Raw genomic sequence first — 27,819 nt, 5'->3', positions numbered from 1 at the left:
GTGGAACTTCCTAATAGATTAAAACCATACACTGGACCAGGACTTGAATCTGAAATCTTGTCTTTTGCAGGTAATGCACTTACCAACAGACCTATGAGGCAAAACTCACAACCTTTCCCCACAAAATTACATCTGCCAGCACCTCTCTCCTAATTTCCAAACTTCATTGAAGATCTCATGTATGTCTAGCACAACTACCATTCCTGGAAAAAAGGTAAAGTTCTGAGTTTCAGCCTCAGCCCACGACACAATTTTAATCTGATCTGCCAAGAAGTTTCAAAATACCACAAACTCCTCTGCAGAGTTAAAAGTATTCCTTTACGGATGTGTAAATACAACTCTTGTGAATCAATTGTTATTTGTAGGACAAATTTTTGTGATTTTAAAACAATATATATCCATGATGAATTTTCACTCTGTAGTAGTGTGTGTATTGATTTGAAATTTTGACAGATCAAAACTGTACTGAAGACTAGGACTTGATTCTGGGACCCAGATTCAACTCCCTGTTTGTCACCAATCTATGTCGATGTAGACTAGCATTTAGGAGCTAACTGAATAAGAAACATCAGCTTACAAACTTGAAAACCTTTCCTGTAGATAACAGATCAGAGATACATTAGGAATTTCCATTCAGAAATTTGTAAAATTGCAATTTTTAGTGAGCGGATTATAGTTCAATGGTTCGTTCAGCTCAACTGACTTAAGGTAACCACAGTTGCTGTGTGCCTCACCTAGTAATTACTATTCTATTTTGTTATATCAAGCAAAAATGTGATCAATACATTAAGAGTATTTAGTAAAAGTATGTACCACATGTTAAAAACTTGAGTTTCTTCACATGGTTTATCACCAGTATAAATGTGTGTTACTACTACAGAAGTCAAGTTTTTCCTTCCTCTTTACTTCTGCAAAGACGGCAGTCCTCTACCGAGTAGCAGTGTTTGAAAGCTACAGCAACCTTAAGACCACTGGTAACTGTCAAACAAGTGCGCATATGTACCAACAAAGACTGTCAAATTTAAATACACTTTTGACGCACCTTTCACACTGTGAATTGTGAAGTATTTTGGTGCTATTAGGAACAGCTACCAATACAAACAAACCATTTCTTGCATTGACTTCAGCACTGTGTATAAATAAGAGAAAGGAAATGAGCTTCTGGTCCAGGGAATGGCTCAAATTGTGAGATAAATACATACATAAATGTGTGCTAAAGGAAACATTACACTTGAAATCTGGTGGTAACATCAACTATCTCCAAATGGACAGGCAAACTTATTTTACTTGTTAGAATTACTTTACACTTATGTTGAAACAGAAGACACAGTTGTGTGAAAATCTATTCTCTTCAACTAGGTCCTCTACTGAAGATTCATTAAAATGCAATAACATGGGAACAAACACATCCTCCATGGAAAAACCAGAGAGCTTCGATATTTTTATCTTATGGCACGCCCACTTGTATGTTGTGTGTAGAATATTCATTTTCTTGTTAACATCTTCCTGCCTAATTTACAACTGGGAAAGACCCAACACCTCTACTATTTTGGTGATTGCCACTATTCTTTTGTTGTATCCTTATCTGTAATTTCCACAACTGTGGAAACCCACAACAGTGAGATAAACTGTAATAAAAAGTGTTTCTCATTAAAGTTGTATGGTGCAACATCAGCACAAACAACGTCCACCATCTCGATAAATACACCATCAATCAAAATACCTATAAAACACAGTCTGTGTTTTACAAACAAAGCTTCACACTGTCAAGTAATTTAACAAACTAGTGAAGTTCGAGAAACTATTTGATTGTTTACAGGAACCTTTAAAGCTTGCATGGAGTGTTTGGAAATTACTATCACTACTCTGAACCACATCAGAAATATAATGTTGATGTTTTCCAAAAAAAACTGTGTCAGTAGTAAACAAGCATTAACTGTATTAGAAGCCTCAATTACTCCATAAGTATCTGTATTCAGTGAAGTATCACTGGATTACACTAACCATTATTAGTTAGGTTCATTTTAAAATCTCAATATCTTATAGATGACAATGATGATGATACTACTACTACTACTACTAGTAGTAGTAGTAGTAGTAGTAGCTTGAGACTGATGTAGTTGTTTAATCATTGATTTTTTTTCTCTCAGCATTACTTTTATTCTTCACATTGTTTCTAAGGGGAAAATGGGGAAGTTCCTACTAAGGATGGTGTTCTTAACATAGCTGCATACTGTGGTTTAAATTTTGCTACCTCTAGCCCCTGTATTTTTATCCCTCCTTATTCAACCAATAAAGGGCAATTCTCGAGCCAACCAAGATGATTCACTGAACCATTAATGGTTCTAGGTTCCTGAGCTGGTTGTTCACATTTTCACAGGTCATCTAGGATTTCTCATAACTGCAAGTGAAACATACGAGATTTAAGATTCAGAGGTAAATTCTGAGATGAACATAGAGAGCCTTTAAGTATTCATGAAACTGGTTCATTAAGTGTCAGATGTGATCAAGGGGCTGGGAGATGACAATTTTCAACTATCAACATGAAGCTACATTATTCTAGGGTAAACTGAAACAAAAAGGATATGACATTAAAACATTTTCATCTGCACCACTAACAACAACATACACTTTGAATATGATCGACAAGTCTGAGCAACAAAAGTGGCAATTGTAGATATGAGTATGGAAGGCATCTCTTCCATCTTTCCTGCGTGCTTCACCAAATGTTGCATTCTTGCCCTAGCCCTAGTCCTCAGATGGGAGAAATGTGTACACATCACAAAAAAACATCTGCAATATGCAAAAAAGTAGCAAAGTTTGTTAATCTTCCTATTTTTACATTCACATTTTCAGTGGAAAAGAAAATCAACATTATTTTTGTGCATTTTACTTACCGGAGACAACTGTATGCATTAAGTGCAGTGCTGGGCCCATAAACTATGTTTGTGATAGGCTTTGTTTTGTAGTTGTTTATGTAAGGGCCATAAAAAAAAAGAGGATGGGGTTAATGACAAATGGTATAATTTATTAACTACACAGAAACATATTTCGGTCCAGTCCAGATATTCTGAATTTTTGTGCATAAGGATGACTACATATAAAATTTTGTTATAATATTTTTGATGCATGATTATGAAGTAAATGCTCACACATTCACAGAAATACATAAAATTGTGGTTTGCCTTCATCACAAAAAATTCAAAGCACTAATTAGGTTGATGATGCTCGCTGATGAAAGGTATGTACTGTGAAATACACAAGCCATTGACAACTGAACAATGGCCCAAGTGCAACTGTTGTTGCCATGACTGCTTTGTTGTTCAAGTTCAAAAAATAACATGCCACACAACAAGTTATTAATCTGAACTTGGATCATCCTGTCCTAATGCCAGCGATTCAAAAGAATTAGGTTCTGCAAGTGACCACACCCTCCTTTTTCCGGAGAGAGGGGGGGCTGAAAGATGAGAAAAAAATTTAAAAAATAAAAATTTGCAAAAGGAATGGTGTGGGGTGGTCCATCACCAGATCAATGACAGGCAGCGTACGGCCTGTGGGTGCCTCTCTACTACACATTCACAAGTCAAAGTAAAAGCTTCTCATTGGTAGTTACAGAAAAAGGGGATATGTGTGTGTGGGCGTGTGCACGTGTGTGAGAAGCACAGGTGGAGCATTAACTCACTGGTCATTACATAGGTTGGTTTGTAGTACAGGTAATTTATAGAGGTAAAAATATATATTTTTAAATGTAAATAATGGTGATGACATAAGTTTTTTGCTTTCAAAATAAAAAATTCGACAACAGACCAAAACTCTTGGTCTAGCGAAACAATGAGTTCCTTGTTCTGTAACTGAAAATAAAAATTAGTAACAACATGTGTAATAAAATTATGAAATATTTTCTGTATAACACTATTTATGAAACTTCCTGGCAGATTAAAACTGTGTGCCCGACCGAGACTCGAACTTGCGAGGAGAGCTTCTGTAAAGTTTGGAAGGTAGGAGACGAGATACTGGCAGAAGTAAAGCTGTGAGGACCGGGCGTGAGTTGTGCTTCGGTAGCTCAGATGGTAGAGCACTTGCCTGCGAAAGGCAAAGGTCCTGAGTTCGAGACTTGGTCGGGCACACAGTTTTAATCTGCCAGGAAGTTTCATATCAGCGCACACTCCGCTGCAGAATGAAAATCTCATTCTGGAAAACTATTTATATCTCAAAGAAATTTTCCTATTAGTAAATTTCTGGTGTACTGCAACATTCATATATTACAAAAGTTGCCACAAAAATCTGACGTCCCTTACATACCCAAGCAGCTCCGACTCTGGCTGTAGAAAAGCATGAAAAATAAAAATTGAAGTTTGGGGAATACAGTTATGTAAGGGAATGTTGAAAAGGAAAGAGTATTGTGCCCTCCAGTATGGACCTAAAATGCAATCATATCTATTCTTATGCATACATGTTGCAGTTCATTTTCCTACTTCATGGTGTAATATGACTTTGCAGTATTTACACTTGCTGATCCTTTCTTTATTATAGATTTGACACTTCTATCTGTGGGCAGTGTGCTGTAACATCACCTGACTCTAAGGGGACATATGTTGCACATGCCATCTGAATGAACTGTATAAACTTTGTTACATATTTTGCCCTCTTAAGTATCCTGCTGTGGATGAGAAGACAAGAAGCCAGGAAGTTAGTCGCCTAAATGCCTGTGGGTAACAACTTAAAGCCACATGGTACACCAGCCATTATTAAAATGTAGATTCAATCCAATTATAACTTACATTTCTGGTTCTGAAATTAGCGTTTCACATGTCATGACACAAGAATGTCCCAAATTTAAGTTTGACAGCTTTTATTTCTTGTATGCCACATGCAATAGGCCCTCATGTATGATACAAGTATTTATTTGTATATAAAGAAAACAGAATATATCTCACCAAAGAGAAAAGCAATATCATAACAATATTTCTGGAACAAATAGCCTATTACCAATTGAGTATGATAATCATAGTCATACCTTTTCTTTTGAGTTTCGAGACTTTGGCACATTGCAACACCTGCAAGGAGACAGCCTCTTGATCGTAAATTTGAAAGCATCACCTCCCCAAATTTGTCAGACATATTCACCTGTAGAATTACAATTATACTAAAATAATGTATATGGGCAACAGAAAAAAATGGAAGTGCCATTTGGACTACTGTTGATACAATAAACTGATATTTTGTACTACTTGTTTGGTTTGCACAGTAGTAAAAACTACTTTTTTTTTTAACTCACCAACGAACTGTTAGCTAAATTCAACAAATGCAAACAAATACACATTGAGATTTTGTAAAACATTTTCCTAAACAATTCTTAGTCATTCAGATGTAATAGTGGACAACATAATATCAAATTTATTACAAATGCTGAAGACACAGAAGTAACTAAAATTTAGTGACATATCTCAAAAGTCCTTTGACTTCAGCATGAGGATAAACAATAAACCAAATGCTATTGTGTCAAACACTCATGTGCGCCAGAATGTGGTGATTAACAAAGGTTCAATGTCAGAGGGATAGGTTGTAAGGGCAATTAAAAAAGCCCCAACAGATAAAATTTGGAGGAAATTAAGTCAAGAGCAAAATACACAAGAAAAGGTGTAAAAAAAATTATAGTAAATTGAATGATATACATGAAAAAAATATAAAAATACTTAAAGAAGTGTATCTGTGGATGGACTGACACCAAAAAGAAAAGGCAGTGTAGTGGAAAATTTGAGCTAAGTATAGGAACAAGGGTGAAATGACAGACTGACTGCTGGATTTTGAGTTTCTACTCTGGAGAGGAGGAGGAGGAGGAGGAGGAGAAAGATATCTACAATTCTGTATTTTTAAGTATTCGATTGAATTTGCATAACTGATTAAAAGGAAAATTCCACACAGAAACGTGAATAATGTAAAAGCAGACAAATGAGCTGACCAGTACTTACCTAATTACAGTCTCTCTCTCTCTCTCTCTCTCTCTCTCTCTCTCTCTCTCTCTCTCTCTCTCTCTCTCTCTCTCTCTCCCCCCCCCCCCCCCTCACACACACACACACACACACACACACACACACACACACCTACCTTTTCAGAAATTTGTTCCTTCGTCAGGGAGGAGAGAGAATGGAGGAAAAACAGAGAAAGTGGATGCAGGTCTCACAACCTACATTACGAGGTAACAAGGAGAAGGTAAATAAATCTGTCCTATGAAGCACATTTCGCAAGATTATTTGTCACTTCTGTAATTCTGACAATGATCTGTGTGCATTAAAAGACCAAGCTGCACTGTGGTGCACTGTCCACCCACAGATGTGTGTCAACCTGTAACTGCCTGAGTTGTCAAAGAAAGCCAAGAAGACACCACCTAAAACAAATATGTGACATCAACAGCCATATACAAATGAACTAATGTAAGAAGCATAAATTGGGCCAATAATCCAAAAATATTAATATTGCTTGGGGAGAGACAGGGACTGTATGGAGAACGTGTAAGGGCTTCCCAAAGAAACTACTGCAGTGAAGGCAAAACAAACTTCGCAACACGTAGGCCTGGCCACTTGATGACAATGTTGTTTCGAGTATGTTTCTTTGGGAAGCCCTCACATATCCTCCATAGTCCCAATTGCTCCCCATGTGACTTTAATATTTTTGGAGCCCCAAAGAAACACATTTGCGGTCGTCGATTTGCTTCGGATGAAGAGATGGTACCCTGGGTACAATCAGGGTTCCATATGCGACTCCAAAAATTTTACCACGAAAGTACTGATCATCTTGTCTCACAATGGGCTAAATGTATCAACAGTAATGGTTGTTGTAACTGCGACCAGGACGGTCGTGGGGTAGCAATGACGGAAAGCGCGGCGGGACCCGCGGAGAGGCCCGCAAACAACAACACAACGGAAGAGGACGGACACGACCAACGAAGGACAGAATGAATACAACAAGACCAAACAACAGAGTCACAAGGAAACAAACACGTCCACTCGTACACAAACCAGGAAGTAAGCAGTCTAGCGCAAAGCCAGGCGTAAACCGACGTAAGCGAGATTTGACTGACTGGCTGAGCGAGAGGCCGGCGCTTAAGTACGCTATCAGAGGCGCCGCTATTGGCCGCTGGGACCAAGTGTTCAACTGTGGCGTCCTCACACTAAAAGCGGGCCAGGAGGCGCATGCCGCCACAGCTTACGGCGTGATGGTGCAGAGACCTCTATGGGTCTTCAACGTCCATGACGTCTGGCGTGGATTCAAATTCCGCGGCGCATGGTACCAGAATGGTGATTATTTTTAAAATAATAAACAGATTACTTGCTTTTTAACATGTCTATTTTTCATTTCGCTGCCCCCTTACATATCCACTTATCACCCAGAATATTATGATCACTGGCCTACTACCACATCTGTCCAGGCAGTAGCAGCATAACCTGGTGAGGAATGCCTACTAGTCAGACACATGCACAGTGAACGCAGTATCAGTGAGCATGATGTCTGTACATACAATGGGGAGGAACGTGATCTATGTGAGTGTGATCGATGGTAGATTGTGATGGTCCGGGGGCTTGGCATGAGCATTTCGGAAATTCCACGACTTGTCAGGCATCTGAGGAGTGCTGTGGCGAGCGTCTTCAACACTTGGCAAAACCAAGATGGGACCACGTCCAGATGTGGATTTGCGCAGCCACCCTTCATTACAAATGCCTGATGTCACAGGTTGGGTAGACTAGTAAAACAGGACAGACAGCAAACTGTGGTGTAACCAACATCAGACTTTAATGCCGGCGAGAGTACAAGTGTGTCTGAACACATAGTGCACTGCAGCCGATGGTCCATGCATGTGGCAACGTTAACACCATGACATCAGCAACTATGACTGAAATGGGTATGTGACCATCGGCAATGGATGATGGCGCAGTGGTTGCATGGCCTGATTAATTCTGATACCTTTTTCTTCATGCTGATGGGAGGGCGCAAATGCGTCCTCTTCCAGGGCAACAGCTCCTTGACACCTGTACTGTAGCACAGAGACAAGCTGGCAGCAGCTCCATTATGCTCTGGGGAACATTCACATGGGAATACAGGAGTCCAGTGAAGCTCATGCAAGGAGTATTGTAGACTGGTTGCATACCACATACACTCATTCATGACAAGCATGTTTCTCGATGGCAGTAGCATTTTTCAACAAGACAATGCACCATGTCACAAACCAGGAGTGGCGAGTTTCCATTGATGTGCTGGCAGCCAACATGCCAGATCTGAACACATCTGGGCTTGAACGCGGTGTCAGAGCTCATCGCCAGCTTCCCCAAAATTTACGGGTATCAGGTGACGTGTGTGTGTGTGTGTGTGTGTGTGTGTGTGTGTGTGTGTGTGTGTGTGTGTGTGCGCAGATGTGGTGCCAACTCCCTCCAGTGACCTACCAAGGCCTCATTGCCTCCATGCCATGACATGCTACCATGCCATACCTCAGACAAGAATGCAACTGTCACATGGAACGTAAACCACATCAATCCAGAGGGGGCAGGGAAGGAAGAGGAATAGCAGGGCACAGGTGGGGGGAGGGTGGGGGGTTGGAAACTGGGTGGAGAGGGTGTGGGGAAAGTAGGTTACCATAGGTTGAGACTGAGATAATTTTGGGAGCAGAGAATGTGTTGTGCTGATGGGAAGGATCCTGATGGCTCTGATGGTGAAGCAGCTATTGATATCACGGATGTTATGTTCAGCTGCATATTGTGCCATAAGGCAGTTTACTTTCCTCTTGGCCACAGTTTGGCAGTGGCCATTCATCCATCTGATGGAAAGCTGGTTTGCATTCACACCAATATAAAAAGTTGTGCAGTGATTGCAGCATAGCTGGTATATGACATGACTGCTTTCGCAAGTGGCCTGGCCTCTGATGGGCCGGGACAAGCCTGTGACAGGACTGGAATAGGAAGTGCTGGGTGGTGGGTTCAAAGGAAGGGACCAGAGGAAGGATGGTGAGACCAATTACAGTGAGTAGCATCTATCTTTTCCTTATACTGTTGGTATTCCAACCAGGAGTTTTCATTGTTTGTTTTTTTTTTTTTTCCTTGCATCCCACAACCTTGTGATGTGTTCCTTTGCTACTATTCTCTATACCATCACTCTTCTCATTGTCCATTCCTTTTATTCGTTCCTGTGTTTATTCACCGCCTTCCAAAATGCACACGCTTCTGAGCTACATATGTTTATTCACTGCCTTCCAAAATGCACACGCTTCTGAGCTACACTGTATCAGCAATCTCATCCATGCACAACACACAGCTGTGTGACTGCGTGGATTGTTGTTGAAACATTTTATGCCTCAAATTCTCCCCTTCGATAATGATAATCATTCCTATTGATCCCACTTCCTCTCTCATTCTTGCATATTTTCCACACTTACCTGTGCCACATGAACTTGTGATGCTCATCCTAACTGATCCTCCTTCCCCTCTCTTCCCTTATCCCAACACCTGCATACTTCCATTCTTTCCCTTTCCTTTTTTCTTTTCCTTTTCTCTCATGTCTGTATGTTCTTAATTAACATACTTTTATGTAGTTTCACACCTTCTGCACATTTTATGTATTATTTCGTATCTGTGTGTGTTTTTTGCATGTCTTTACCTACTCATTACATCTCTATTCTGTTATCTAGCTCCCCTCACAAGATTTTCGATTGCCCATTTCTGTGTCATTCCCATTTCCCCAACCCCATCTCTGCCACAATGGACACCTGCTCCAGCTTTCTGCTCTAGTTCAGAAAAATATCCCTTTCCCTGGCTAAATCCAAGTCTCAAATACAGTTTCTTAAATGCTACCTAAACCACAGAATTCCCCCACCCCCAAACAGCCTAACCAAAAACATTTCTTTCTCTGGATCCTGCCCCTCTTTTAACAATGATCTTCACCTTTTCTGATTCCGTCAGTCTCTGGCCCTCACACACCTGGTACTGCAAAAACTCATCTCCACGGCACAAGCAACCCAAACTAGCTCTGTTCACTCTGCAAGATACTGCCACTGTTCAATTCCTGCTACACACCTCACATCTCTGACATTGAATCCCTTGCTCTCCAGAACCTGGAGCAATTCAGCAGGTTATCCAACCTGTTGACATCCTGCACCCCATCAGGGCATCACTATCCAACCCCGATCCAATCCACCACAGTATTCCTTGCCCTGCTGATCTTTTCAACATGCCATATCTCCAAAACTCCCTACCAATATCCACCAAATCCAGAGCCAAAACATTCCCATAACACAGCTGTTAACCTCTCCCCCAAAATCCTCAGCCCTCAGAAGTTTCAGTTCTATCCAAAGGCCTCACCTTTAGCCATATGCCCAAATTTAACCATGTTGCAGTTGTCAAAGACCTACTCTCCTCCTCCTATCCCTGCAGTGGAAACACTCATTTGCCACCAGTCCCACCAACAAAAGCCAACCTAATCCCAACATTCAATCCTACCTCTCCCAGTTCATACCTCCGTCCAACCGTGATCCTTCCCACATTCCACCGAACCATTTGCTAGTCACCTTCAGGAATTCCTTACCTCCAACCTTTTATCCAACCATTCTGGATGTCCCATTGTAGCTGGTTATTGTGCCCCCACTGAAAGAATTTTGGCCCTCACTGACCAACACTATCAACCAACTGGTAATATGTCCTCTAATGTCGAAGATACCAACCACTTCCATCATTCCTTTACCTCTGGGATCATTAGTTGTCACTGTTGACATCACTTCTGTAAACACAAACAACCCTCATAATCATGGTCTTACTGCTACTGAACACTACCTTTCCCAATGTCATTCAGACTACGAACCCCTTATCTCTTTCCTCAAATACCTTACTAATTTCATCCTACCTCACAACTACTTCTCTTCAGAAAAGAAGGTATACAAACGAACTCAGGGCACAGCCATGGGTATCTACATAGCACCATCCTATACCAACCTGTTTGTGGGCCACCTAGACGATACCTTTGTAGCCTCTCAAAATGCCAAACCTCTAGTCTGGTTTAGGTTCACTAATATCTTCATGTGCAGTGACAAGAATTCCCTTGCCCAGTATGCAGAGGGTCTCACTACGGCCTTCACAGACAGGCACTATCCTTCAATTCCCCAGACCTAGTCAGCAAACAGATCTGTACCATTTCCCCACAAACCCTCTATATTCCCACCACAAGAACCGGCCAAAAAGATGTGCCCTTTTCATCGCCCAATACCACCCCGGAATGGAATAACTGAACTGTACACTTCATCAGGGCTTTGATTACCTATCATCATCCCCTGAAAAGAGGGACATCCTACCCAAGATCCTTCCCACCCCTCCTAAAGCAGAGCTTCATCACCCATCCAAACTCCTCAACATCCCAGTCCACTCCTATGCCACTCCCAATCTCAGCCCCTTGCCACAAGGATCATATCCCTGTGGAGGATCCTGCTCAGTCGACCCACCCAGTACTTCCCATTCCAGTCTTGTCACTACTGGTTTATCCTATTCCATCAGAGACCAGGCCATCTGTGAAAACAGCCATGTTATTTATCAGCTCTGCTGCAATCACTGCTTTTTATATTGGTATGACTACCAAACCAGCTTTCTACCAGATGGACAAATGACCACTACCAAAACAGTGGCGAAGAGCAAAGTAGACCACCCTTTGGAACAACACGCAGCTGAATATAACATATTTGATTTCAAGGGCTGCTTCAGTACCTGAGCCATCTGGATCCTCCTCTCCACCACCTGCTTTTCTGAACTGTGCAGATATGAGTTAACCTTGCAACACATTCTCCACTCCCAAAAATACCTCTGCCTCGATCCATGGTAACTTACTGTCCCCACACTCTCCACCCAACAGTTTCCACCCCTCCCGACCTATCATCTCCTGCCTATTCTCATCCCCTCACCCTCTTTGTGTAACACCCTCTGTAACCCCCCCCCCCCCCCCACACACACACAAAATTTCTCCTTTTTCATCCCCCCCCCCCCCCCCCCCCCCCCACACACACACACACAGGATTAATGAATATTTTAGTTGTTAACTTCTTATATAAAATCCACAACAGATCAAATAGTAATTAACACTTAGCAACAACATTAAAAAGCAGAAATAGCGAAGACTAGACTCTGAAACCCCTATGTTCGAACCCTAAGTTTCCATATTGAAAAGTCACAAACTGACAAGCACATATCAAGACAAAACTTACAGTGCCCAAAAAATCGAAATATTTAGAAATTATTTAAAAAAAGATATGGTGCTGGAAAGATATCTGAGAAATTCAGTACCTTTCAAATACAATTAAACGTTATTTTGATGTTTCCACTTATAATTACGAAGCAAAACCACTCAAACAACTGGATAACTTCAGGTATGGTGTAAGATAATTGTTCACAGAAACAATTCCTGTACAGAATTTGCACAGAAACTATTCCTGTATAGAATTACTAAAGTGTGTAAACAACACCTGATTTGATAAGAACTGTAAAAAAACTATAAAACAATACTCAACAAGGTAACAAAAAGTACCACAATGCTGGGAAATGACAGATAAATAAGAGACACACCGAATAAAATGAAAGCTGCTTGGAATATCGTAAAGAACAAAAGGAGGACTAACAAAATTAAAACTGATTACATACAACTATATGAAAATTCGCAAACCATCATCAAACCACAGGATGTACCTATTGTGAACAACAAACATTTTGTAAATTCAGTGGAAAACCTTATTAAAAAAGTATCACTAATAAACATCACACACACCCTATCTCAAAAATTAGGCAGCCACATAACACAATATTTCTCATTCCAACAAATAGAGAAGAGGTACAGCAATAAACCAAACTACTAAAATCAAAACACTCATCACAAATAAGTAATATACCAAATTTTGTTGTTAAAAATGTTCAGACAATCTCTGAACCACTGCCTTATCTTGTAAATCTGTCCATATCAACTGGCAGCTCCCCAACATGTAAAAAAATTTCTACAGTGAAACCACATCACAAAAAAGGAAGCCATTAACAGGTATTAAATTGTAAACCTACGTTTCTATTGTCTGTATTTTCAAATGTTCCTCAAAAGCATTGTTATGAAAGACTAATTTCTTAAATAAATTTCAGTACTAACAGCATCATAGTATGCCCTGAGAAGAAATCAGTCAACAGAAACAGCAATCTTTTCTTTGCTACATGAAATACTTAAAGACACCAGATTCACAGCAACTTACCTTGAGCATGCTGCTAGACTTATCAGAGGCATGGACACCATCAGTCACAATAAATTACTTAATACAATTGAGAATTGGGGTATTAGGGGAGCAGCTTGTAAATGGTTTTACTCATACCTTCAGGAAACAGTTCACAAAGATAACACACGAAGTAAATGACACAATCCATACCAATCTATATCTAAGAGGTCAGCACATCTAACTGCCATGTGGGGGACCGATTTCTGGTACTGCCAGGAAATTTTCCTTGGTGGGATGGCTGAAAGGGGTGCATTCATGCTCGTGAAGCCAACTGAGGAGCTACTTGAATGCGCAGTGGTGCTTCCAACATCAATGCCTGGGAGAGTGGTGTGCTGACCACATGCCCTCCATACCACATCCTGACAGATGACAAGGTGATCAGTCAGGCCTGACAGGCTCATCTATGCCCAGAATGTGACACTACTACTTATGAAATTCCTACCAGTTGGTTTATTACAAGTCGAATATGGACATCTCCAAGGTCCCAAAATGGGTCTATTCTTGTTTTTATATGTAAATTATTTGGATACAGAAGCTTTCGATATGTGGTGCTACAGAAGCATGCTGAAGATTAGTTGGGTAGATCACATAACTAATGAGGAGGTATTGAATAGAATTGGGGAGAAGAGGAGTTTGTGGCACAGCCTGACTAGAAGAAGGGATCGGTTGGTAGGACATGTTCTGAGGCATCAAGGGATCACCAATTTAGTATTGGAAGGCAGCGTGGAGGGTAAAAATCGTAGAGGGAGACCAAGAGATGAATACACTAAGCAGATTCAGATGGATGTAGGCTGCAGTAGGTACTGGGAGATGAAGAAGCTTGCACAGGATAGAGTAGCATGGAGAGCTGCATCAAACCAGTCTCAGGACTGAAGACCACAACAACGACATTTGGATATAAACAGTAACAGCAAACAACACCAATTTCCAGATGATAACTCCAACTCAAACACAGGAAGTATCAATGAAGCCTTTGGAAAAAAAGGCTGTCACAAGGAGTACAGTAAACTACTTTGATGCAAACAATTTTATTATAAACCTTGGGGGCGGGGGTCAGATGCAATGGGCATATTCACCACCCAGAATACAACACCAGCTAATCTTCATGTTGAAATTAATGGACAAACAATTCAAAAACCAGAATGTATAAAATTTCTTGGTACATGGTTACAACATGAAATGGCATACTCATGTAGTCTACATAAATGGGAAACTAAGTAAAACATGTTTAATACAAGGATGATTCAAATATAAAAGGTAATTCCAATTAAACATTTCTTGATTTATCGCTTACACAACTGAAACCTTCAGTTTTTCTGAGCATAACTACCTGCATGCTCTACACACTTCTGCCAGCTATGTGGAAGCTTGAACTTTCCTTGTTCATAAAATGTTTGAGGGTGCACACCAACCAATTGTGCACATGCCCCTCAATGTCTTCATTCTTTTCGAATGTTCCTCTTCGTGCGATTCTTCCATGAATGCAAACAAAAAATAGTCAGGAGGGGGAGAGGGACCAAATCTGGACTGTAGGGTGGGTTTCCTAGTGCATATCCTCCAATTCGACCCTTGTCAAATTCACTATGTGAGGCTTGGCATTGTCATGGAAAAGGATGACATCTATGATTCTGTCAACATAGAGATCATTAAATACGAAGTTCAAGCTCAGTATGTTTGAAGGATGGGGAAGGAAATTGGTTATGTCCTTTCAAAGGAACTGTTAAGATGCTTAATCAAGCAACGCAAAGTACAAGTGCGTGTGCAGCCAGCCTAGAGAGGTTGCCTTGCAACCTGGATGGACGGCACAGCAAGCGCTGTGCCATGTGAACAACAGCCTCACTTATGTATACTGTCTTATTGTATGCTCACCTATGAGATTATATAATGATGTGATCTATAGTTATGAGATCTTGTACTGTTATATACTTCATTCAATGTCACTGTGGAACTCTTCCTGTGGAAGCAGAATAAAACTTGGCTGGTGATACTTCTGATATTATATCTGTACAATGTTATACCATACTTTGTGACAAGTGTTGTATTCTACTCTGCATGTTTCATTTCTTTGCTTTGATATACACCCAACACGTGAGTGGAAGAAATTCTTCAGTCTCTTGTTGAATAACTCCAAGCTCACACCGACCAGCAGCAGGCTCTCACAGTGGCACTAAACAATTTGGCAGCATCACTGACGCGCAAGGTTCCATCACCACTGATGTAAACCCCCACTGTTTCCTCCATATGGTGATTCTGAAGATGATTGGGATGCATATGGAAAACGCCTTTTGCAACATTTTCAAGCTTTTGAAATAGTCGAGCCCAACTTGTGTAAGGCTTTATTTTTGCCATGGTTTTCTCCTTATGTTTATCACTTTTTATGTCAACTAGTTCCTCTTCAGGAATCAGCCAGTCTCTCTCTTGATGAAATGTGTCAGCTGGTCTCTAATTATCACTGCAAACATACTCACGTTATTATTGCTCACACTGAGTTCTACCACAGTCAAAAGCAAACACAACAGTCATACAGAGCTTGGGCAGTGGAACTTCAAGAGCTTAGCCATTGTTGCCAATTTGTTACCAGGGCCAACAGGATTCATATGCTGATTTGATTATTCGTGAAGATATAATATGCCTGAAATCTGACAGGGAAGTACATGAATGTGCTTTACAATGTGAAAATCCCTCTCTCAGAAGTGTTCTGAATATTGCCCAGTCTTCTGAAGTATCTAGGGCAGCAGCAAATCCAACAGAAGCATGGATGTGAACGTTGTTTCTCAAGTGATGGTAGCCGCAAACAAATTATGCATTGAAGCACTTGTGATGGACAATATTTTAAAAATGCAACCGGACATGGGTGCAGTAGTGACTTTGTTAAATTCTCAAACCTATGTGAATCTTGGATCACCAGAGACATCCCCCGTCTCTCATTGGTTAGTGAGTTATAACAACCAACAAATATCCTTATTGGGACAGTTTTCTACTTCTGTAGTGAACACAGCAGTTGTTTGGCCTTTGACCTTTCTAGCAGTGTATGATGCCATACTGAAATCTTATTTGAGTTTAACGGCCTCAAAATTTTTGGCTTCTCTATTTCTGAAGAAGTGCATGTGGTACTGGATCCATTTCTGCACCAACAACTGTGCATGCTCTGCTCAGAATATTCCTCCCTGCTTTCAGGAGGTTCAGGGTGTGCTACCAAATTTGAGGCTCACATCACAATGAAACCAATGGCACACCCCCAGTTTTTTTTTCACGCTCTTCCAGTCCCAGTAGCTTTACGAGATGATGATGATGATGATGATGATGATGATGATTGGTTTGTGGGCGCTCAATTGCACAGCCATCAGCACCCGTACAAAGTCCCAATTTTTACACAGTCCAATCTTGCAATTGTCACAAATAATGATGATGATGAAATGATGAGGACAACACAAACACCCAGTCCGTGGGCAGAGAAAATATCCAACCCAGCCAGTAATCTGAACCCAGGACCCTGTGATCCAGAGGCAGCAATGCTAGCCTCCAGACTACGAGCTGAGGAAGTGGCTTTACAGGAGCAAGTAAAATTGGAACCAGATCAACTGCTGCCTCCATCACCGAATGACTGCCCAGATTGGACATGGTCCCAGCTCCATCATCTTCAGTGCTCCCTTACAGCCTCTCACTGGTGAATGGGCACCACACCTGCCTGCGCCAATTCAGACCATATTCTCCTGTGGCAGCATAACACGTCCACCAGCAGTCACCGCTACTGATCTCCACAGTGAACACTTTTCCCCATGGGAAAAGTAGTGTTGTAGTCTATAGCGTGATCTATTACTGTGGAAGCAGAATAAAGCTTGATTGGCGTTATTTTTGATAACAACAGGAACCATTCTGGTGTTTGACTGGAGTGATTTAGGGAAATTATGGAAAACCTAAATCTGGGTGGTCAGAGACACAGATTTGAACCGTTGTCCTCCCTGATGCTAGTCCAGTGTGCTAACCACTGTGCCACTTCACTCTGTCACTGATACAAAGTACAGCTGGTACATCATCTGGTTGACACTCAGAAAAAGACTTTGTAATAACACACTGAGGCTTAGCTTACTTCATTTTTGTGGTGGAAAAACACTCACCTTACATAATGCTTCACATCACAAGCACGAAAATACCCCCCCCCCCCCCTCATCTACACCATATGAGCTCCATGGCAGAGGGTTCATCCCAATGCACCAGTTATTAGGTTTTCTTCCTCTTAATCTGAGAAGGATTTTAAGATTTTACGACTTCAGCTGTTTCTCAACACCACTGACACCAATACTTATTTCATTCACTTTTTCGGCGGTATGAGGATTAATCTGGGGCAATTCTCCTAGGTTTCCCTTTGTCAAGGAACATTTTGAAAATGGAGTTAAGCATTTCAGATTTGCTTTGCTACCCTCAATTTCAGTTCCTCTCTCATTCTCTAGGACTGGACACTAACTTTGGTGCCACTAACAGCCTTTACATATGACCAGAATTTCTTTGGGTTCTGTGGAAGACCACTTGACAATATTGTGGTATGGTAGTCACTGAAGGCATCATCATGCATTGCTCTCTTGACCATTCAGCATCTTTATATCTATAGCCCCACCCTTTGTTTTGCACCTATTATGCAGTAATCTCCGTTTCTTCAGAACTTTCTTTACAGTGAATGTATACCATAGAGGTTCCCTTCCATTATGAACTGTTCTACTGGGTACATATCTATTCAGTGCATGGTCAACCATTCTTTTAAACTTGAGACAGAATTCCTCTACATGCTCCAGCCCTGTGTTGAAAGTTTTAAGTTCCTCACTGAGATATGACATTAATGACTCTTTTTATCCATTTTACTGAACTTTTTGTTTGTTTTAGTTGTTCTCTTATAATCACTGTTGCCACAACTGTGTCATGGTCACCGATACTAGTTTCCATGTGGACATTCTCAAAGAGATCAGGTATATTTGTTGTCATATATTTCCATCATGAGTGGAGTTCCTAAATACACTATGTGATCAAAAGTATCTGAGTACCCGGCTGAAAATGACTTACAAGTTCATGGCACCCTCCATTGGTAATGCTGGAATTCAATATGGTGTTGGCCCACCCTTAGTCTTGATGAAAGCTTTCACTCTCACAGGCATCTGTTCAATCAGCTGCTGGAAGGTTTCTTGGGGAACAGCAGCCCATTCAAGGAGTGCTGCACTGAGGAGAAGTATCAATGTCAATCGGCATTCTAAAACCTCCCAAAGGCGTTCTATAGGATTCACGTCAGGACTCTGTGCAGGCCAGTCCATTACAGGGATGTTAGTGTCATGTAACCACTCTGCCACAGGCTGTGCATTATGAACAGGTCAGGTGCTCGGTCGTGTTGAAAGATGCAATTGCCATCCTCGAATTGCCTTCAACTGTAGGAAGCAAGAAGGTGCTTGAAACATCAATGTAGGCCTGTGCTGTGATAGTGCCATGCAAAACAAGTGGTGCAAGCCCCCTCCATGAAAAACAGGACCACACCATAACACCACCGCCTCTAAATTTTACTGTTGGCTCTACATACGCTGGCAGATGATGTTCACCGGGCATTCACCATGTCCACACCCTGCCATCGGAACGCCACATTGTGCACTGTGGTTCATCACTCCACACAACGTTTTTCCACTGTTCAATCGTCCAATGTTGGGCTCCTTACACCAAACAAGGTGTATTTTGGCATTTACCGGCACGATGTGTGGCTTATGAGCAGCTGCTCGACCACGAAGTCCAAGTTTTCTCACCTCCCGCCTAACTGTCATAGTACTTGCAGTGGATCCTGATGTATTTTGAAATTCCTGTATGATACTCTGGATAGATGTCTGCCTATTACGAATTATGACCCTCTTCAACTGCCAGCGGTCTGTCAGTCAACAGACGAGGTTGGCCTGTACGCTTTTGTGCTGTACGTGTCCCTTCACGTTTCCACTTCACTATCACATCAGAAACATTGGACCTAGGGATGTTTAGGAGTATGGAAATCTTGCATACAGATGTACGACACAAGTGACACCCAGTCACCTGACCATGTTTGAAGTCCATGAGTTCCACGGAGCGCCCCATTCTAGTCTGTCATGATGTCTAATGACTACTGAGGTTGCTGATATGGAGTACCTGGCAGTAGGTGGCAGCACAATGCACCTAATATGAAAAACGCATGTTTGTGGGTCTGTCTGGATACTTTTGATCACATAGTGTATCTGTTCTAGGAAGTTTTCAGAAAAGTTTCACAGATGTCTTATCGCAACCACCACTAACAAGATTGTAATTTTCCCAATTAATTGTTGAACGATTAGTCTTTTTCAATGATTGCAGTATGACAAGCAAACTGAGGTTTCCTCTAAAGTTTTTGGTTACATCAGGAGATGAGTCTGGGGGCGATAGAAGGATCCGATTATCATTTTATGCCCACCCCTGATACTAAATCTTGCCCAAACAATGTCACAAGTAGCTTCAGTTTCTATCTCAATGGATTTGAGTACCTTGTCTACTGCAATAAATACACCACCTCTATTTTCCATTTGCCTATTTTTTATATACGCTTAAATTTTCCTGAAAAATCATATTGTTATCAACTTCAGGTTTCTACAAGAGACATGTTTCAAATACAGGATAACTGAGGAAAATCAGATGCAGAGTAGCTGAAGATTTTCTCATTAATAATTCAATACAAACATCCTTCTGTGTATTTAATTTCAAGAAAATCTTCTGGAAAACTTACCTTTAATGTAGAAACACTTAAATTCATTTTCCTTAGAGATTTGTTTTCTTCCTCCTCCTACAAACAGTAACTTGAATCTTTCATTACTGTTACAGCATAATTGGACAAAAGTACTAAACTGGGTTAGATAAGTATGTTTAGCTACTGAACAATATGTACTCTGATGGACAACTAAACTGACAGTAAGTCATTCTGTGTCAAATCAACATAGATGCCAACCTGCCCATCTCCAATTTTCATCTAATTTGGTGTGTTCATTGTACATGATGAGGGGATAAAATGCTAAATTTCAAAATTGTAACAAAAGTATGTAAGATTCAAAAAATGCGTGGAAAATTTTACAAATACGGAAAACAAAAGTGACTTAACTTCTGTTCTAATAGAAACAGAAAGAAAGGTCTGGGAACAAGCTTTCAAATAATACACAACATAGTCACTTTGAAACAATGTACACAATTTAAGGTATGTGATAGCCTTTGACCTTGAATGTATCAACACAAGTCACCTTCAAACTTGGTGGAGGAAGAAAAGAAAATGGCTCCCCATGTTACAATACAGAACATAGTAAAAAGATCAAGTTCGGATGGCATTTGGATTAGGAAATATAAATTATTATGTACAGCCTTGTGATGTAATACAGCGAATACCCAATTGTATTCAGACAACAACAAAGTGACATTAAGTTCTCTTACATGAAAGTAAAGTGTCAGATAGGAAATCATGTGTGCAAAGAGTTGATTTGCTTTGGAATGACTCACCAGTTATAACAGAAGCACAGAAGTAAATGACGAAAGAAGGAAATTTATGATCCACTTTCTTGTCAAGAATGATGTCACAGGAGACAGAAAACAAGTTCAAATTGGACAGGAATGTGGGAGGACATTGTCAAAATCCTTTTCAATACAATCTTACCAGACTGAAGACACTGAGGTCAATAAACCTAGTCTAAAACTAAAAGTCAGTTAGAAAATAATCTTGCCACCCCCCCCCCCCCTTTTAAAATAAAACATGATAAACTGAACCTACCCAAAGAACAATACTAAAAGCAAAATCATAAAAAAAGAATAAGAACATAAAGAACAAATCCAAAAACTTCATAAACTTAAAGCCCAACTTTGGAATGAAGGGCAGGGAACTGAAACCAGATCGACCTGAATTCCAGTGCCTTACCAACGCACCTATGGGCCACCTGACTCGGTGCAGTTGAGATATAAAATGACATGGGCATTGCAAATAACTACATAGGTCCTGCCAGTGAAATGTGACAAGCCACCAAAAAGAAAAAAAGGTACTATTTGTTTTACTGTATTAACTCGGCAGTCATCTCACGCACTGCTTATCTTGCATCTTTGAAAAAGTTTGCTGCTTCAGTATATAGAAATACAGTTATTTCATTAGCTGTTTTCAAGACAAGCAGTCAATATAAATATTAACGGTGACTGCAAAGCTTTCATGAAGTCCATATCCTGTGCAATGGCAGGCATGTTACATTCCACAATATGGTCGCTAAAGATTGAGCACAAGCTTTAATAGCAAAATGATGGAGAAGGTAATTGAGTGCACCTTTTTAAAAAGGACCATACTGTCATCCATCTCCTTAACCAACTGGCTGGGCAGATGGGGAGTTAAATACCGCTTCTCCTGAATGCGGTCATATCTTAATTACTGTGCCACTACACATGGTCCCTCCAATAGGATCAACACCAGAGTATCCCTGGTCTCTGTGCTCCTCTTTCTTAAACAGGTGCCGCCACTATTGCTTGGTCCTCAATTAACCTTGTGGAATATACACAAACAAAGTATTTTGTTCACATATGCCCCCCCCCCCCCCCCCCCCCCCCCACACACACACACAAATGAACAAACATAGCAAATTATATGTCATATTTCCAAATTAAGGACTACTAACATGACTCAAGATTTGACATAGAGCTAAGGACTGCTCAATACCACTAAACTACGTCCCTTAAACGCCAGCGAATACAAACCTGCTCATAATTTACAAACAGAGCAGAACTAAAGTCCTTTGCTATCCAGCTAAGAAGTTCTTCAACTCTTGGAACTTCTACATAAACCAAAACACATTCTGCTAAAAACAATGTTGGCAAACTGTAATTGACTTCTGCTTCATTTAACTTTGACTGGACTTCAGAAAGATTAGTCAAATCAACCCCAACTATGTGATAATTTCCTGCATGTAAATCTGTGGCACTGAGTTTCACTTCTCCATCTGGAACAAAAAAGTCAGAAACACACAAAATGAAATTTCAAGGAACTATGATTTGAACACACTTACTTATGCACTCAGAACACTATTTTACATCAAAGAGCAATTATTTGATATTGTCAGGGGGAAATATGTCTATTGAATCTGTACTGTATGAAGATGTGCAAACCTTCAGTATGAATTTTCTCTAGGAGAGTTTTATTGCGTTTAATTAGGTAACACTTTCTTGCTGTCACTGTGGGAAAATCCAATTCAATGAAATTTGAAACTGTCTGTCCAGAATCTTTCAAGCGCCAGTACAATGTGTCAAAACCCGATCCCAAATTTATCAACTGACATTTGCCTCCACATTTCTGAAAGACAGAAGAAACAATATAATAAAAGACATATTATACCTGTAGAATTCAATGAAACATGTTAACAGTTTTGATTTGTTGGGACACAATACAATTGATTCCATAGCACAGAAAATAAAGTGTCTCCAACCATAATATTTTAAAATAGCTACAAACATCAACAGCACACATTAAAAGATTGATACACTTTCAGTTGGCGATGTAATATGATAAAGCATTTTGGAGATCTAAAATTAACAAAACACATCTAATGTGGAAAGAAAATCAAAACATCACAAAGTGTTAATAAGCCTATGTTGCAGTTTATTCGTCTCACAACATACAGACCCTAACATCTGATTAGAATGCAGGAGTATACAAAAAATGGGTAACACAACGTCACTGATAAACTGTGGTTAATGTAAGAGCAATATTAATACTTTAACATTTTTTCTGTGGAAAAGAACAGCTAACTTGACACAACAAGACTAGTGAACAACTACAACCTATGCAAATAACTAGTTCATCTTTCACGAGCTCTTCAATTGAATAGTACCTCAAATAGTGTTCATTAGCTTTTTTTTTTTTCAGTGAATCTAGTTTCATACTCAGAATGCTCTTGTCTTTCATTTTTGTAAATGGGGAGTCTGGGCATGTGACTTTACACAATTAATGGGGAGAATACTAGTATCTTTGTTTCTTGGATTGCATTCATGGTCAAAATTGGTTTCTTTGATTAATTAAACTACTGCAAAAAAAAGATATATAGGGAAAGAACAATTAGTACCTGCAGATTGTTAAGTAATGGGGGACATTCTCTTGGATGCAAACCACACAGTTCTAATGATTCTTTTCTGCAGTTTCAGTAAACAAAATATGTTGCTTGAGCTTCCACAAATAACAACACTATACCTTATAACTGATTGGAAATGGCTACATACTTTTCCTTGCAACCACATCATATAGCAATAACTAATATCTGCACTGCAAATGCAAAAGTTCTCTGCAAATCAATCTACTGGAAACAAGCAACATCTGTTTTATTTGACATAGGCTGTAACCTCCACTTCCAGAAGTACTGGCTTAAGACATGTAGGTCACAAGTTAGGAGTTCCTAGGTTGCTCTGAAGGTTTTGTATTGGGTGGCTATTTTTAAATCATCGAAAACAATAAAAAAATTTCAGCAGTTTCATCTGACAACTCCTAATCATAGAGAAGTCTTTATATATAGATAATATGTACTGGAAGAGAGGAAGCTCACTCACATTAGTGCGCAAGGAACAATTCGTTATTTTTGTAAATAAGATGACATTACATGCAAATAACTCTTTAATAACAAACACAAAAATAAAATGACTGAAATATAACGGAACTTAGGATACCCCAACTATCTTTTGATAACTTCTGAATATGTACCTACTTCAACACTGAGAAAAATATTATGATGTGCATGGCAGAGGGTACTTCTCTTTGTATGATACAAAGAGTTCCTTCCCATTCCATTTGCATGAGTGCTGGAAGAATTACTGTTTAAATGTATTTGCCGACCCTGTAACCAATCTAATGTCATCTTTGCAGTTTGTAGGGGAGCAATATGTAGGAGGCAACAGCATATTTCTGAACTTTCCATATAATACTGGTTCTTGGCTTTCATGTGACATTTGGCATATAGCTTCAATTGTCTACCATTTCAGGTTTTTTAGCATTTCTGAGACACTCTCCCATGAGACAAATCCCATACATCATTTTAGTGTCTGATTACTAAAATTATTAACAATAAAATGGAGAAATGGTCAGCATGTAGTCATACAAAATAATATGTGTACTATAATGACAGACTGTCACTCACAGATGATAATGAACGCAAGTTTTAGTCTGTACTTACACTATGTGATCAGAAGTATCTGGACACCCACAAAAACATATGTTTTTCATATTAGGTGCATTGTGCTGGCACCTACTGCCAGGTATTCCAAATCAGTGACCTCAGTAGTCATTAGACATCATGACACAGCAGAATAGGTCACTCCACGGAACCCACGGACTTCGAACGTGGTCGGCTGATTGGGGGTCACTTCTGTCATACAGCTGTATGCGAGATTTCCACACTCCTGAACATCCATAGGTCCACTGTTTCCAATGTGATAGTGAAGTGGAAACGTGAAGTGACACGTACAGCCAGAGACTGCCAACAGTTGAAGAGGGTCGTAATGTGTAATAGGCAGACATCTATCCAGATGATCACACAGGAATTCCAAACTGCATAAGAATCCACTGCAACTACTATGACAGCTAGGCGGGAGGCCTGAAAACTTGGATTTCATGGTCGAGTGGCTGCTCATAAGCCACACATCATGCCAGTAAATGCCAGCCAACGCCTCATTTGGTATAAGGAGTGTAAAGTGATGAATCACGCTCACGGTACACAATGTGTCAATCTGATGGCAGGTTGTGGGTATGGTGAATGAAACTTCCTGGCAGATTAAAACTGTGTGCGGGACCGAGACTCGAACTCAGGACCTTTGTCTTTCGCGGGCAAGTGCTCTACCAACGCACGACTCACGCCCCGTCCTCACAGCTTTACTTCTGCCAGTATCTCGTCTCCTACATTCCAAACTTTACAGAAGCTCTCCTCATTCTGGTATGGTGAATGCCCGGTGAACGTCATCTGCCAGTGTGTGTAGTGCCAATAGTAAAATTCAGAGGCGGTAGTGTTTTGGAGTGGTCGTGTTTTTCATGCGGAGGGGGGCGCCTTGCACCCCTTGTTGTTTTGCATGGCACTATCACAACACAGGCCTACATTAATGTTTTAAGCACCTTTTTGCTTCCCACTGTTGAAGAACAATTTGGGGATGGCAATGGCATCTTTCAACGTGATCAAGCACCTGTTCATAATGCATGGCCTGTGGCAGAGTTGTTACACGACAGTAACGTCCCTGTAATGGACTGGCCTGCACAGAGTCCTGACATGAATCCTATAGAACACCTTTGGGATGTTTTGGAATGCTGACTTCTTGCAAGGCCTCACAGACCTACTCAATACTTCTCCTCAGTGCAGCACTCCATTCCCCAAGAAACCTTCCAGTACCTGACTGAAAATATGCCTGCAAGAGTGAAAGCTGTCATCAAGGCTAAGGGGAGGCCAACACCAAACTGGTTTCCAGAATTACCGATGGAGGGCGCCATGAACCTTTAAGTCATTTTCAGCTAGGTGTCCAGATACTTCTGATCTCATAGTGTAGCTATGAAACATTCTCCTAAAATCTGTTAAAGAGACTAGCCATCAGCACATGTACACACTTGTGAGGCTGCAGAATAACTCCCACAGACAGGGATTGAAGGGGAGAAAATTAAGAGCTGGATCACAGAATCATACAATGTTGCCATCTGCACAATACAAAGAAGCTCAAGAAGTTAATGTAGTGTTAAACAACATAATGAACAAACAGGAATTAAATGATGAGTGTTCATGATTACACATATAATATTCACACAATTAAAACACTTTGAAATATTATGCATTTTAAAATTTGTGATTTATAAAACTCAATAAAATTAAATTCCAATGCTATGTTAAAAACACAGAAATCCCTGATATTTTATGAAATTCCTGAAGTTCCAGCATTTTTTCAGGTAAAATGTAATTCCTGAGAATTCCAGGTAGCTATTACAGAAGAATCACCATCCTGAATTCATGGTTAGGCCAAGAAACTTTTATGGTGGTTTGGGGAGTGGGGGAGGGATGTTGTACAGTAGTAAAGTACACAGTTGAACAGTGAGCATCATAGTCCCATGCAGACTACAACTTTACAGTCAACTGCAGTTCTGTGTATCCTGAGTACATGTGATACACATACACCAATAGTATCACTATCTTTTAACATTTATGTACTATATTGTCTACTGAACCACATACTAGTCAAATACATTTACAATTGGCTCACAGACAACAGCCAAACCTTTATCCTACGAAAACCTCATCTTATGCAATTCCAAACTAATAAAAATGAGTTACAGATGCCAGAAAAAGGGATCAATGACATACACTGGATGAGGCTCCAAGTGTGTAGTTCTTTATGCATTCAGAAGAATTTAAAAATAACCTCGAGGTGGAAAAACTAATGAAAAGGCTTTAATCTGTCCTTTTAGCCCTAAGAGATCCCACTCATTATGCTGATATGCAGTTTTGATTGATAGCATATTTTCACTCAATACTGCCCTATGAGATAATCTTCTGTGGTGATTCAGCTGATATCATCTACAGAAACACACAGTAAGAATATAACATAAAGTCTATAAGAGAACATCTTTCAGAAGCCTCTTCAGTGACCTGGTGATTATGACATGCACGTGCCAATACATGTACTCTCAAACGATATTTGTCATTAATAATAATAATAATACTAAAAAGTGAATTTTGAATGAACTCTGCTACTTACATATGGACTATGCCTCTCTATCTAGCATCCCAAATGCAGTTTTATAACTGTGATGCAAAAAACTTCCAGTTACTAGTAGACACTAAGCAGAAAGTTGAGTACCGACTTGATATTGTAAAAATAAATATATACTTATACTTTAATATCCACTACAACAAAAATTTATCAGAATATTCAGTCTCAGGGGTGCAAGTTCCACGTAACTCTAATGTTTTCTACAAAAGATAATATGACTTCACCAATATATAGACAGTTGATTGTAAGTTGGACAAATGCTTTATTTGAAGTACTAGGGAAAAGAAGCATCTGAGTAATATAAAAGGAGGGGCATAGATTTAAGTGTCAGGAAGTCATTTCTGAAAGTATTTGTATGGAGTGTAGCCATGTATGGAAGTGAAACATGGATGATAACCAGTTTGGACAAGAAGAGAATAGAAGCTTTCGAAATGTGGTACTACAGAAGAATGCTGAAGATAAGGTGGGTAGATCACGTAACTAATGAGGAGGTATTGAATAGGATTGGGGAGAAGAGAAGTTTGTGGCACAACTTGACTAGAAGAAGGGATCGGTTGGTAGGACATGTTTTGAGGCATCAAGGGATCACAAATTTAGCATTGGAGGGCAGCGTGGAGGGTAAAAATCGTAGAGGGAGACCAAGAGATCAATACACTAAGCAGATTCAGAAGGATGTAGGTTGCAGTAGGTACTGGGAGATGAAGAAGCTTGCACAGGATACAGTAGCATGGAGAGCTGCATCAAACCAGTCTCAGGACTGAAGACCACAACAACAA

At 40.1% G+C, this 27,819-nt stretch overlaps 1 protein-coding gene across 2 annotated transcripts in view; it reads right to left on the bottom strand.

Annotated features, from left to right (window-relative positions):
• Positions 1-27,819, bottom strand: part of LOC124790162 (leucine carboxyl methyltransferase 1) — a 63,652-nt gene that overhangs the window by 29,237 nt on the left and 6,596 nt on the right. For both annotated transcript variants that reach the window (XM_047257763.1, XM_047257762.1), the window contains exons 2-4: positions 22,424-22,607; positions 22,016-22,257; positions 5,018-5,127 (exon numbers count right to left, since the gene is read on the bottom strand). In XM_047257763.1, the coding sequence (XP_047113719.1) occupies positions 5,018-5,127; positions 22,016-22,257; positions 22,424-22,607 (536 nt within the window). The remainder of the gene's footprint in view (positions 1-5,017; positions 5,128-22,015; positions 22,258-22,423; positions 22,608-27,819) is intronic.

This window comes from Schistocerca piceifrons, chromosome 1, assembly GCF_021461385.2.
Source record: "Schistocerca piceifrons isolate TAMUIC-IGC-003096 chromosome 1, iqSchPice1.1, whole genome shotgun sequence".
In the NCBI taxonomy this organism is placed as follows: Eukaryota; Metazoa; Arthropoda; class Insecta; order Orthoptera; family Acrididae; genus Schistocerca; species Schistocerca piceifrons.
Note: the sequence above shows the minus strand (reverse complement) of the source record. Positions and strands in the feature narration are given on the sequence as shown.